The sequence below is a fragment of the Mastacembelus armatus genome, chromosome 6, assembly GCF_900324485.2.
Source record: "Mastacembelus armatus chromosome 6, fMasArm1.2, whole genome shotgun sequence".
Classification (NCBI taxonomy): domain Eukaryota; kingdom Metazoa; phylum Chordata; class Actinopteri; order Synbranchiformes; family Mastacembelidae; genus Mastacembelus; species Mastacembelus armatus.
In genome coordinates, this window is record NC_046638.1 from 3,848,793 (window position 1) to 3,861,726 (window position 12,934).

At 41.0% G+C, this 12,934-nt stretch overlaps 3 protein-coding genes across 3 annotated transcripts; 2 read left to right on the forward strand and 1 right to left on the reverse strand.

Annotated features, from left to right (window-relative positions):
• Positions 1-1,201: 1,201 nt before the first annotated feature.
• Positions 1,202-4,279, reverse strand: LOC113132683 (2-oxoglutarate-dependent dioxygenase htyE-like). Its single transcript, XM_026310977.2, has 7 exons — positions 4,077-4,279; positions 3,874-3,998; positions 3,725-3,791; positions 2,989-3,145; positions 2,553-2,695; positions 2,316-2,426; positions 1,202-2,039 (listed from the first exon to the last, which is right to left on the reverse strand). The coding sequence occupies exons 1-7, from the start codon at positions 4,230-4,232 to the stop codon at positions 1,860-1,862; spliced, it is 939 nt and encodes a 312-aa protein (XP_026166762.1). The 5' UTR covers positions 4,233-4,279; the 3' UTR covers positions 1,202-1,859.
• A 225-nt stretch (positions 4,280-4,504) lies between these two features.
• Positions 4,505-8,696, forward strand: LOC113132784 (patatin-like phospholipase domain-containing protein 2). The gene is made up of 9 exons (XM_026311121.1): positions 4,505-4,697; positions 5,157-5,389; positions 5,733-5,798; positions 6,434-6,643; positions 6,996-7,056; positions 7,207-7,401; positions 7,567-7,708; positions 8,102-8,206; positions 8,348-8,696. Exons 1-9 carry the CDS (start codon positions 4,511-4,513, stop codon positions 8,694-8,696), a joined length of 1,548 nt encoding a protein of 515 aa, XP_026166906.1. The 5' UTR covers positions 4,505-4,510.
• Positions 8,697-9,193: 497 nt separating this feature from the next.
• Positions 9,194-12,135, forward strand: LOC113133202 (patatin-like phospholipase domain-containing protein 2). The gene is made up of 7 exons (XM_026311844.1): positions 9,194-9,436; positions 10,249-10,481; positions 10,608-10,673; positions 10,909-11,118; positions 11,203-11,263; positions 11,369-11,560; positions 11,751-12,135. The coding sequence occupies exons 1-7, from the start codon at positions 9,250-9,252 to the stop codon at positions 11,894-11,896; spliced, it is 1,095 nt and encodes a 364-aa protein (XP_026167629.1). The 5' UTR covers positions 9,194-9,249; the 3' UTR covers positions 11,897-12,135.
• Positions 12,136-12,934: the final 799 nt, after the last annotated feature.

The window sequence follows — 12,934 nt, forward strand, 5'->3', positions numbered from 1 at the left end:
AAATCCCTTCTAGAAAAGCCAAGTGGAGTAAATAGGGTTCAATTAAAATATTTAGATAGACCACGTTTAACATGTAGTTTTGATCCATGCTCCGAAGCAGAAGTTGCCATAATGCACCTATACTGATGGTTGACTCTGCCATTAAAACACAAGAAGACGACAAAGCCCAAAGGAGACAAAGGAAACAGGATCAAGTCTTTGCAGAACTACTTTCTGCAAGTCCCAAAGAGCCTGACACTGACATCACCATGAATCAGAAGAAAGGATTCAGTTTACTCTCTGTGTGAACGGCCTTCGACAGGTGCAGTGGCCCTTTGGAAGACTGGGTCAGCAGGCCATGGATGGTGCATGGAGATGATTCAGTTGGGATCCAGAAATGAGACTTTGATAACTTAAAACTATATTTAGAGATTATTTGGTTTGACTTATAAAAATGCAAAAACCAAAGAAAAATATGAAACACAATGCCTTTATTTGAAGATGAAAAATGTGGCCAAGATGGATCATCTGAGGTGACGAGAAAAAGAAATGGAACTAGCCTGCAGGACTGGAGAACAACTTTTGATGCAGATTATATTTGAGAAAATGAGACCAGGTTTGAAGAAGGTGACAGCAAGATGGAGTCAAACCACACAATAAAACCACACAATCAACATGTTAAAACCTGTACCAATCCATCCATCCATCCATCCATCCATCCATCCATCCATCCATCTTCTATACCCGCCTTTTCCTGAAAGCCAGGGTCATGGGGATCTGCTGGAGCCTATCCCAGCTCTCTCTCGGGTGAAAGGCAGGGGTCCACCCTGGACAGGTCACCAGTCCATCACAGGGCCACATATACCACATCACACACTCACACTCACCTGTACCAATATATAATGTAAATCTAGTGCAATTGAACACAGGTTATATAAAATAACAAATTACACATACATACACATGAAATTTTGTATTTGTAACATATGTGATTAAGACTGAACTAGTTTCCCTCAGCATGTGACCTTACAATGCCCAGTTGATGGTGCTGATGACCCTTCACATTATGGAGGCTGTGGCATTGAGGAATTACCAACTGCATAATATATCAAATAGTGCTGGTGCAGCAGTTGGTGTCCACTGTGAGTTCAGTCTGCTGATTGTTGTCTTGCTACAGAGATTAAGATACAAATATATTTGAATGTAACATAATTGTGCTTTTGTGTTAGTGATGATCTTATGTATTGTAAAGTGGTTGTATGTATATGATGTGTCAGTGCTCATGGTTAAATACATTTCATTAGAATCAACACCACTTTAAATCAAACTGCAGCAGAGCAAATTTAAACTCATCTGTCACAGGAAGTATAAAAACTGAATTTAAGTCACGTGACTTCAGAAAAGTATTGATTATAGATTGATACAACAGGTGTGAGGTAGCTAGGGCATAAAAATTAGAAAATATTTGTTTGAAGAACAAATGTATAATATTTATGTTCATTTTAGGTTTTTATTCAAAACTGTCGACCACCCAACCTCTGGGCAGCCCAGTACCTGGTTGCAGATCTAGTTTTCATGTACCTTTTAAAAAGCCACTAAATCTGCCCACAGTCCAACATCCAGTGTTATGAGTTCATGAAACTGTTAAAGGACAATAAAGTGAATGAGGTTTAAGGTTTTGTGTTTCTTCTTTGCATCATACACATTGGTTCACTGATTATCTAAAAACTACAATACTGCTAAAGTACAACTAAAAATGTTAATCATTGTGAGAGCTTCAGTGACATATTTAAAACATTTTCAATAGGTCACAAAGGACAAATATGTTTGTCTGTGATTTGCAGCTGTGTGTGTATGTGACAAACTTCATGGGCAGAAATTTAAGTTTGGCCATATGAGTTTTTGAAGCGTTCAGCGAGATAGTCGCCTGCTGTAATCGGGGGGTATTTGTTGGAGCCATCACAGCAGGTGATCAGAGCTTCATCATCAGGGTGGACAAAGAAGGCCATGGACTGACGTGTGCTGGAGTCTCCGTTTGAAGGCAATAAAACCCTGTGGACCTGAGGAACAACGAACAACTACGATGACAAGTTTTTATTCTTTCACAACAACATGAACCATAACTCTTATTACTTGTACTGAGTCAGTCACTGAGTGGTATTACTTCAAACACCATGATGTCAATCATTTCTGTTCTCTGGTAGTTGAGATTTGTGAAACTAAAGCTAAAAAAAACTCAGATACAGAGCATTTAAACTTACAGTATGTGATCTTAGTGAGTCTACTTGGGTAAAACCATCTGTTTCAAATACTTTTTACTCTCTCCTTTCACTCACCACAGAGACAAACTGATCGCTGGTCCAGCGCTGCATCAGGTCAGCGATGTTGATGAGGACTGTCCCGGGGATACAGGGAGCACAGACGAATTCACCTGAACGGTTCTGGACCTGAAGGTTGACAAGTGTCAGGAGGATTAAATAACTGAACACTTTTCTTCCATTCTAGCAAAAAACTGTTTTTAAGATTTTGTTTATCTATGTATATTTTATAAATCCAGATGATTCTGTTGTTACCTGCAGACCTTCAGAGCCCTGGAACAACAGCGTGAAGGTGCCGTAGTCAGAATGCTCTCCACAGCGAACCTGATCCTGCTTTGCTTTTTCACTGTTCACAGGTTGGTAGTAGAGGGACCGCAGAGTTGTGCCATTTACATCAGCTGCAGGAGAAAAACAGAAATGAAATTCCTCCAAGAAAGTCACATTTCCCCAGGATGAGCCCCCAAGTTTGTTGGGTTTTGATACTAAGTGTGTTATCAGAGAATGAATGAACCTCCTTTATCGACTGAGCAGCATCAGAAAATGTGCACACATGCTCAGAAGAGTCTCAGTGATAAAAAGAATCAATCCACAGTGCTACCACACATCAGCTGCTCTACACTGACTGTTTTGCACCTTCCACCCTTATTTTTAGACTGACAACAAACTGCAGAGTGGTGTTTTCTGAACATACTTCCTATAAAACGATGTGTACTCAGGAGCACCTCTGGGTCCAGACCCAGGCTGAGGGCCATGACCCTCAGCACCCTCAGAGAGAGCTCTTTACAGCGCTGGTAGAAAGACGTAAGAATCTCCTGGAAGTCTTTTACATCTTCTGATGACGGCCATTTCTACCACAGAGGAGAAGAACATTAGAGCCTGAGCAGGTCTAGATGTCTGAGGCTGACGATAATATGGTCAAGTTAAAAAAACATTAGTTTCCTCGTTTTCTTAGGCAATGTTTGCTTAGTGGTTGAGTCCACTTGCACTGAAAATCCCACTGAGCTATGTTTTTAACATGTAAATAAACTACACATTCCTTCACTTGTAGTTAAACAATATAGGAACATGTTTTGTTTGCAAATGAAGGTACACCCATTTTTCAATATTTTAATTTGACATAATTGTGCTTTTGTTAGTGACGATTGTATAAATTCACTGTATGTGTAGTGTCAGTGACTATATCTGACATATTCATTTGTAACGTAAACACAAAAGGCTTCTGTTTAAAACAAATACACTCAGCAGGATATTTTCACCAACCAACCTCAAACCTTTCTGAGGGATTCCTGTAGGCTGCTGTAGTTTCTTATCCATAAATGCTGATACTTCATATCATTCGGATTTATCAGTCAGGCACTTTAACCATCAAACAGGCAACGATAAAGTCATAAAAGGAGCTCAATCTGCACTCAGTTCTGAATCCTTACTATGTCAGGGTGAAGTGAAGCAAAGTTGAATGACTCCTTAAGGTCTGCAGGTCGACGTGGATTCAACCTGAAACGCAGGTAGCCTATATAAACTTAAAAGCAGCAAACAGTGCAGATAAAAAGAAACGTGTCCACGGTCTGAATCCTACCTCTCAGTCTCCATAGACACCCAGCCGTGGTTACGATTGTTGGGAAAGTTACCCCTGCTGAAGGGTTTTTTCAGTTCCTCTGGCTGCAAGAAGAACTTCTTGGATATGTCCAAAACACGGGCCACCTAAGCCAATACACACAAGACGCATTTAGACGCTTCCAACAAACTAAACACAGCGTTGAATTTATTTACTGGCCTCACCTCTTCCTCAGTGATCCCAGTGTTTTTCAGAAACGCAAAACCGACTTCAGTAAAAGCTGTTTTCATGTCTTGGCTCAAGCTGCACAGCTGCTGGTCAGAAACATCTGGATCATTCTGGAGGCCGCACGCGCCAAAGTCCAGCACCGGGATGCTCATTTTTAAAAGCGACAGGTGTGACTAAGTTACATTGTACAGCACAGGACACTCAAAATGACTTTTAACGAGGAGAGGATTTCACTCAGACCATGTGACCTCATGCAGCCAATAGAAACAGAGCTCCTAACAAGACATAATTGCGTAACAGATGTGCCTCCGTGTTACCTTTGAATGCTGCGTCCAGGTGATGGGGAGCAGGTCCAGGAACTGGTTCTCAGCTCGTTGGCAGATAGATGTGTAGTGGAGCTTTTGTTAGCTGAACTTCTGAACCTGAGAAGATGTTGGACTTGCAGAAGGACTGGAGCATCTCCTTTGCAGGTTGTGGTTTTATGGGGATTTATTATGTCGGTGCCAGCAGCTGTATCCTCGAACGGTTCCCTCGCTTCATACAAGACGCCTCTAAAATCTGTGGAGCTTCTGCAGGTGCATTGATGGCTGCGGTTCTAACACTTGGAATCCCTCTAGGTGAGCCGAGGGTCATCCAACCAAACTCTCGTTGATAAGCTCATGCTCCAGGTAGCACTTTAAAAAAGAAGTTTATTTAAGTGTGTTATTAGTGTACTTCTTTAAGTATACCTTCACTTTACAAATGATACCCATGTCTACTAATGCATTAACCACTGGATTAACCACTGCATTAACCACTGGACCTGTGGTATGTCCCATGACTGCCCTTCCAGTTCTTAGCAGTTTGGTGAAACTAGTCTCTTTAAGTTCACTACTAACATGGTGGGGGGTTGGACTGAGATCTCCCAGGATGCTCCAAGGATTATTAAGGATTATTGCTTGCATTCTCAGTTTGGTTATATTCCTTTTGTTGTGTGTGTGTGTTTTGCAACAGTGCAGGTTATTTCATCCTGTGCTGGTCCATTTATTTATTTTTACTGTACCACTGATGTACAGTATCTAATCTCCTCTGTGCAGAGACATTTTGTGCTGACTTGATGTTCATGGCTAAAGAGGCCAGGAAGCTCAGGCTGGGGCCCCTGCACCCAGCTTACAACCTACTGCAGATCGTCCAGGACTCTCTGCTGGGGAGCCTTCCAGAAGATGCACACGTCAGATGTTCTGGGAAGCTCATCGTGTCCCTGACCAGAGTGTGTGATGGGAAGAACGTACTGGTGTCGGAGTTCGACAGCAGAGAGGAGCTCATTCAGGTAGTAAAACTGGTGTTTTTGTCCAGCTTAATAACCACTTACATTATTCTGTCAGTTATACTGCAAGATGCTGACAATAACGATTGAAGGATACTGAAGGGTTGAAGTTGCAACTTTTTGTTTTGTTTTGTTTTGTTTTTTTTTAACATTTACCATCATGGACTGATGTACCTGATAATCACGTTTGTATCACCAATCCCTCATCTCTTGAAATAAAGCTTAAAACATTATGTAATATCATTAAAGTTTAACAACACTTATTTGTTAAAAGCCTTTTAAATGTTTGTCTGCTCAGGAGGTTTATGTCTCTGTGACTAATACGCAGTAATATTTGTCCTTCCAGGCCCTTTTGTGCAGCTGCTTTGTCCCTTTCTATTGTGGTGTAATTCCTCCCACCTACCGTGGAGTGGTAAGTGAATGTATCTGAGCTTCACTCAGTTGGTCAACAGCAACTTGTTTAGGACTAGGGCAAGAGACAGACATTGAATGCATCCTCTGTGCTTAACTTAAAATGAAGCCATTTTTTTTTTTTTTTTTTAAACAGCTTTGCATATTCAGATTTGGTGCTTATATTTCTTACCCACAGTTTCTCTGTGCTACCAGAGTCCACAACTAAAAACATTCAAACTGCCCTCTAAAATCAAGCCCATGCAAACGGGGGAGGTTTGGGAATGTTTGCACACACCCAGACTGACATATTATATCCTGTTTAATTTTAATCAACATATTGTGACTTTCAACTATACTGAGTAGCTGGAAAAAATGGAAACAGGTGCATTTTAATGTAATGCAAAACATAAGTCCTGTAGTAAATACTACCTTATATAAAATATGACTACCTCCTAAACAATAATCAACACATTGATTCAGTCATTCACATTTTGTCACATTCATTCAGTCATTTTGTCAAAATTTGCTTTAGTCAATGCATGATTTATTATGAAGTCCTTATGGTGCACAGTGTCTTAGAACATCAATCTGAGTATTTGAGATGATTTGTGGTTATTTCAGGTTTTAACTAGAGATTACCACCATCCTTTTCAGCACCACGTGGACGGTGCCATCAGTGACAACCTGCCTCGCTGTCACCTGAGGAACACTATCACGTTCTCTGCGTACGCTGGCGAGAGCGACATCTGCCCCCGTGCGAGCACAATCAGCTTCCATGTAGTGTGCTTCAGCAATGTCAGCATCCAGGTCAGCACGGAGAACATGTACAGAGTGACCAGCACCTTCTTCCCCCCAGAGCCTGAGGTGAGACGCAGAAGGTTCAGACCATACCAGTGTTTTTCATGCTTTAGTCCTCTCACTACAAGCACTATACACTTGATATTACTACCAACCAATTTCTAAAGCATGATACTTTTTTATTTTAAGGTATTTTTCCTTCCTTTCTTCTTGTTCCTGAGGTGAAAACATGTTTGTAAAGTTGGCTTGGAGGTGATATATCTCTGAAATCATCATCGTTCTACCCTCTACTGGACAGAAATAGGCCATTGAGACCTTAATTTAATATTAATTGTTATATCAGTGGACAGTGAAGACCTATAATATGTGGACTGAGCAGACCTACCTTCATCCTAATTAAGCACCCTGGGATTTACAGGCGATTGCTGAAATCTGTCATAATGGCTACATGGATGCTCTCCGCTTCCTGCAAGACAACAGTAAGGACATTTTTATAATAATATACTTGACTCCATCAAATACAATAGCTGATAGTGAGGAGGGCCTTAGATATAAACTGTGATAGCAGCCAAATACTGACCAATGCTCTGTGTTGCAGAAATCTTGTTTATTTTGAATGCCTATCACAGATCTGATCGATAATGAATGCCCACTGAGAAGTTTGGAGACAAATGCATCCAGACTGGCTTGTTGTGAGGTAGCAAATCAAATGGCTGCAGAGACAAAGGAGGACACTCAGCAGAATGAGCTAAAACCACGTGCAGATGTGCACTTTTGGCTGGATCCACAGCTCACACAGAATCTCCCAGTTGGCATCAAAAAGGGTACGTATAGTCACTGCAGCCTGGGCTGACTTGGTTGTGATTAGCAGATACCCTGTCCTTGTCTGGACCAAAAAACAGTAAATATCACTGTTACTTAATATTTCCCTATAGTAAATTTAATGTAGTAAAACAAAGTGCAATGTTTATTTTTCACTGTTATTTCAGTTTTGTGTGAGGCCTGTAGAGAAGCACATACAGCTGGTGGTCTGTTGTCCCACATGACCAAGGACCTGCCAAAGAAAATGTCTTCCTACCTGCAGATGCCCAGTACTCTGCCCGTAAAGTTGGCCCACTCTCTAGCACAGAGGTACGTTGGACTAGTCTGTGTGCTCAGCCACTCTGTTCTTCTGAGGTCATCAAGGTAACTTGATTTAACATATTATTTTCTTTGTCATCTTAATACCAAAGCTCTGTTCTGTGGTCCTGGAATCTAAACAGGTTGTAATAAATGCTATAGATGATTCCCAAATGCTTTGACATTTTAGTTTGTAGCTAACACAAATGCCACGTTTTTGTTTTTTGCTTCCTAGAGTGTTTCCATCTTTCAAGGAATTTTGTTCTCCACTACGTTTCTCTGCCACTTTTCTATTAAAGATGTTCTGACATAAGAGAACCTGCCAATATGTCACAACACACTATTGTCTGACCTGAGGCTTTTTTCCTACACTGCCACTATGCACTAATTGCCTGTTGCTTCCAGGCTGGTGGATTGGATCCCAGGTGTGTCCAAGGACATGAGCTGGCTCTATGGCATGGCTGAAAATATATACAAACAGGCTTGGAAGCACAAGGTTGAAGACAACAGGTATTCATGTCTCTTGATAGTGGTTTTATTGGTTGGGCTATTTTGCTGTCATTAAAACTGTAGCATAACAAATAATAAAATAATTCTCTTTAATATCTTCTACATCAGCTAAATGCATCTTCACCCTGTAATTTTTCCCAGTGAGATGCCGTTGTGCAGGTGTACAAGTCTGCCATTAGGCCTGAACCTGTGGAATCAGAGAAACGAAAATGGAAGTTCTCTTCCGATGACCCCAGAAGCCACTCCCACCTCCAACTTCACCTTCACCTGGAACGCAGATAGCAAGGAGGTCCACCTGCCCCTGACTCCACCCTCTACACCAACGTACAGCCCCCCCTCTGGGTTTGATGATGCTCCCACACAGTCGCCTCAAAGTGCAGGTAGAGGCTGGGGCTTGGGCAGAGCTGTGGGGTGGATCCGAAATATTGCATCTGAGCAGACGTCAAACCTCAAGACTATGGATTCAGCGTCCTCTGCTTCATTCAAGTAAATATATTTGATACTGCACTGAAAAAGAAAAAAGTGAAAATGTTAATAAATTAATTGAAAACCATCCAATATATTTATTTTTTTCACAAAAATAAAAAAATAACATTCAGGTCAAAAATGCTACTGGAAAAAAAGTAAAGAAAGAAACAAAAACACCTTAGTAAATATGTCTTTATGCATTTTATTTCTAATTATTCAACACTTCATAATTTGATCCTGGCAGTCCTGTAGTGCTGTGTACATTACAGCCTCACTAAGTGTGGGTTAGATAACTTATGTAGACTGTATCACATATCGTGCAGTTGGCCTAATTGCAGCCTTAAGTAAAGTGACTCCAGCCTGTTTTCTATTTTGAAATGTGACGTTTGAGCCTAGTAAGTTGTGCAATGCTGTAACATATTCAAAAGAAGCACTGGCCGCTTTACCTCTGAATGTAGTGAAGATAAGATTAAAACGTTACCTGTTAGTTGAACAGAATCCAAATACACCAGCTGACCTCTGAGAGGTGATGACTTTGGAGATGTAGTTTTGAGATTCCACCAACCTCATTGAAGATGTTTAACTGGGACGAGGAGTGGAACATCTCTTTTGCAGGCTGTGGCTTCAGGAGTATTTACTATCTGGGAGCTTTGAGCTGTATCCTGGAGCGGGTCCCACAGTTGGTTCACGGAGCCTCAAAAATCGGTGGAGCTTCATCTGGTTGTCTTGTTGCTGCAGCTCTGGCTGTTGGGATTCCCATTGGTGAGTCAAGTTTTCCTGTACAATGCAGATCAGAGTCTATTCAGCTCATCAAGCTAATATATTTTTGTTGTGTCATTTTTCTTATAAAATTACATATGAGTTTGTATGATGGGTATAGATAATAGGATCTTTCAGGTAGAAGGTGACAATATAAAATATATTGTTTCCCTAATACGGTCACCTGATGTATAAACATCACGTTTACTTCATTTCAGTAATGAAAGGTACAGTATTTGAGTCATCAAACATAACTCAGACTTTCATTGGCAGTGTCATGTCAATATGGATATAAATAATTACAAATTATATTGTTTTTTTTTTGTTTGTTTTTTTAAAATCCTAATTGTTTTGTTGTACATTCAGTGTATCTGACATACTGAGTGTTTACTACTAGTTTCCAGTTCTTCCTGTAGTAATTGTTGTTCTTGGACATCGATAAGGTTTGAGGGCACATTATCTCAAATGCTGCAACTGATACAGTACTGGGAGTAAACAATGTACTTGGCAGGTTCGCTGACACATCGAGTCAATGCAATAGTGAGGGCAAACTCCAGAGGTCAAAGTTCAAAGCCAAGCAAGGTGAACACCTGTCACTCATCCCTGTCTCTGCTTTCTTCTCTCATTTACTGCAACAATAAAACTACAATAATATGGAGGTAACAAAATAATAAAAATGAATCACAAGGGCAGCAATACAAGTAAAACTTATGGGTCCTACATTACCCAGAAAGCATTTTTCAGCTGCAAAGGAAAGAGCAGAGTAATTGACCTTTTGAAGTAAATACTAATGTTGGGTGGATTTTCTTCTACAGACCAGTTCTGCGTTGAAGTATTGACTATGGCGAAAGAAGCCAGGAAACACACACTGAGTGTTTTCCACCCAAGCTTCAGTCTGCTGAGGATAGTACGCGATTCCCTGCTGGAGAAGCTTCCAGAAGACGCCCACCGTCGGGCCTCTGGAAAGCTCTGCGTGTCCCTCACCAGACTGGCTGATGGGAAAAACATTTTGGTGTCAGAGTTTGACAGCAGAGAGGAGCTCATTCAGGTAGAGCAGAGGTCTGAAACAGACTTGATTCTACGGTATCTTCTCTGTTAGTTGAACGAAACCTCAGAAACCGAGGCTCTGATTTCTGAATTGTGATGTCTGAACCTGCAGTGTTTTCATTTGCAGGTTCTGATGTGCAGCTGCTTTTTCCCCGTTTACTGTGGTTTCATCCCACCTTCATACCGTGGAGTGGTGAGTATGTTGTCTTCAACACAGTCCAGAAATCTGACTGAAAAACAACTACAAATACATAAACTGAGTAAAAGAAGGTGGCAAACAACTAAAAGAGACGTAAAGAAGCAGAAGAAAATTTAGAGCGGACAAACATGAAAAGTCTAAGGGAGAGTTAATTTTGTCCAGTTGCTCCCCTGCTAGAAATGATTAAACTTGCTGACTGTCACTGACATTGTCATTGTCATTGTGTCAGCGCTACATGGATGGAGCCCTGAGCAACAACATGCCTCTGTTCGAGCAGAGAAACACCATCACTATGGCCCCGTTCTCAGGCGAGAGCGACATTTGCCCCAGAGAAGGTACATTCAACTTCTTCGAGGTGCACTACGGCAATGTTAGTATTCAGGGCAACACTGGCAACGTGCACCGCATCTGTACGTCCTTCCTACCTCCCAGAATTGAGGTGGGTCCCTGTCCATATTTTTGGAGGAGGGGAGTTTGCGTGGTTGAAATAAGCAGACATGATTCCCACATTTGTTCCTGACAGAAACTGGCTGAGATTTGCCACAATGGCTACATGGATGCTCTTCGTTTCCTGAGAGAAAGAGGTGAGCTCTTCCTTTTTCGTCCTCCTCATAACTTTTTTTTTTTTTTTTTTTTTGTGGCTTATATTTGTAATAAGAAAAACGTAATTGGTGAAGTGTCTCTTATAGATCTACTTGTGACACAGAGTTTTTCCTCAGGTTTGATGTTAGAGATGATCACAGCCAAACCTGCTTGTTGTGAGCTGGTGATGGAAGCAGCCCAAACAAAGGACCCTACCAATGGACTGAGTCCTCCACAGGATGCTCACTGGTGGTTGGATCAGAAAGTCATAGAGAACCTTCCAGTTGGCATCAAAAAAAGTAAGAGGGACAAGCGGGGCTGCGGTCACTTCTCATTTTATGTATAGAATTTAATTTAGTTGAAGCAGAGCTATTTTGTCAGTTGTCAGTGTGAAGATTCTTCCTTATAGTCACAGTTACCAGTTATTTCTGTTTCACTATAGTTGGGTTCTCCAGTTATGTTTCATTATGCTTTGTGTCTGTGTGCCAGTCCTGTGTGAGGCGTGCAGAGACAGTCATCACTCCGTCACTTCAAGTTTCCAGTTCACTGAGTTTCTTCCAGTTGAAGCATTTTTTTATTTGCTGACCGTCTTCTTGCTGCCCATTGAGCTCATGTTCTTTTTCGCCAAAAGGTAAAGAAAAGTTTTGGTTTCTTCAAGTAGTTGATTGTCCAACCAAAGGAAATGGTTCTGTTGCACACATTAGGTTTTTACTAGAATAAACCATTAGTAACAGATGGACAGTTTATTATCTGCTAAAAAAACTAACCAAAAATCATAAGTGCTATACCTAAAGATGATCTACCACTGCCATGATAATAATCTGCTGTAATTCTCAGGCACATGATGATGTAGAGATGGAAATACGTCCAAAGTCTAAAGGCCTCTCAGCCAGTCTTTAAAAATCATCTCAAATTAAATGAATTTCTGTTTCCAAAACTTTAATCTGTTTTTTGCTGTTTGTGTTGTGACAGTGTGATGCAGTTGGTTTGTGCAGTAATTTGCAGACTCTTGACGTCAACTGTGGATTTCTGCAGACAGTGGAGGAGCGGGGGAAGCAGGGTTTCTAACAGGTGTGTGCACATTTGTAAATATATTGTTTGACACTTGAGATTATTTAACTAGTGCAATTAAAAACTGAACCTTAAAATGCATTCTGGTTGCCACACAGCCTAGACTCCTGCCTGTCACTGGGGTCATTGCTCTAATAGAACAGTTTTTAGAGACATTATGTTTTTATGTGACTTCAAATAAAGGTGACGTAACTTTTTTTTTTTCCTAAATGAAAATGATGGTGATCAAATTATTTTTGATATTCACATCTCTGTTACCACCACAACAATATCAGCTGCTGTAAAACAAACAACGCTGATAATGTCATTACAATATCACCAGTTTTTGGTGCTACCTCTCACCTTTGTCTTCATCCAGTGCATCTTGTGAGCAGCACGGCAGCAGAAGGTCCTCCGACTCAGATGTCAGCCACCGAGCAGGACAAGATACAAACATTCAAACTTTGACCTCAGCAATCAACACAAAGTCCAGCAAAACTCTTCACCTGGATGACAACGATAAACTGGCCCGTCTCTGCCTCACCTCTGCCTGTACAGCTTCACCCGACCCCAGAACATCAGATACACCAAGATGTGGCAGGTGACTTGAAAACCAGTGAAGA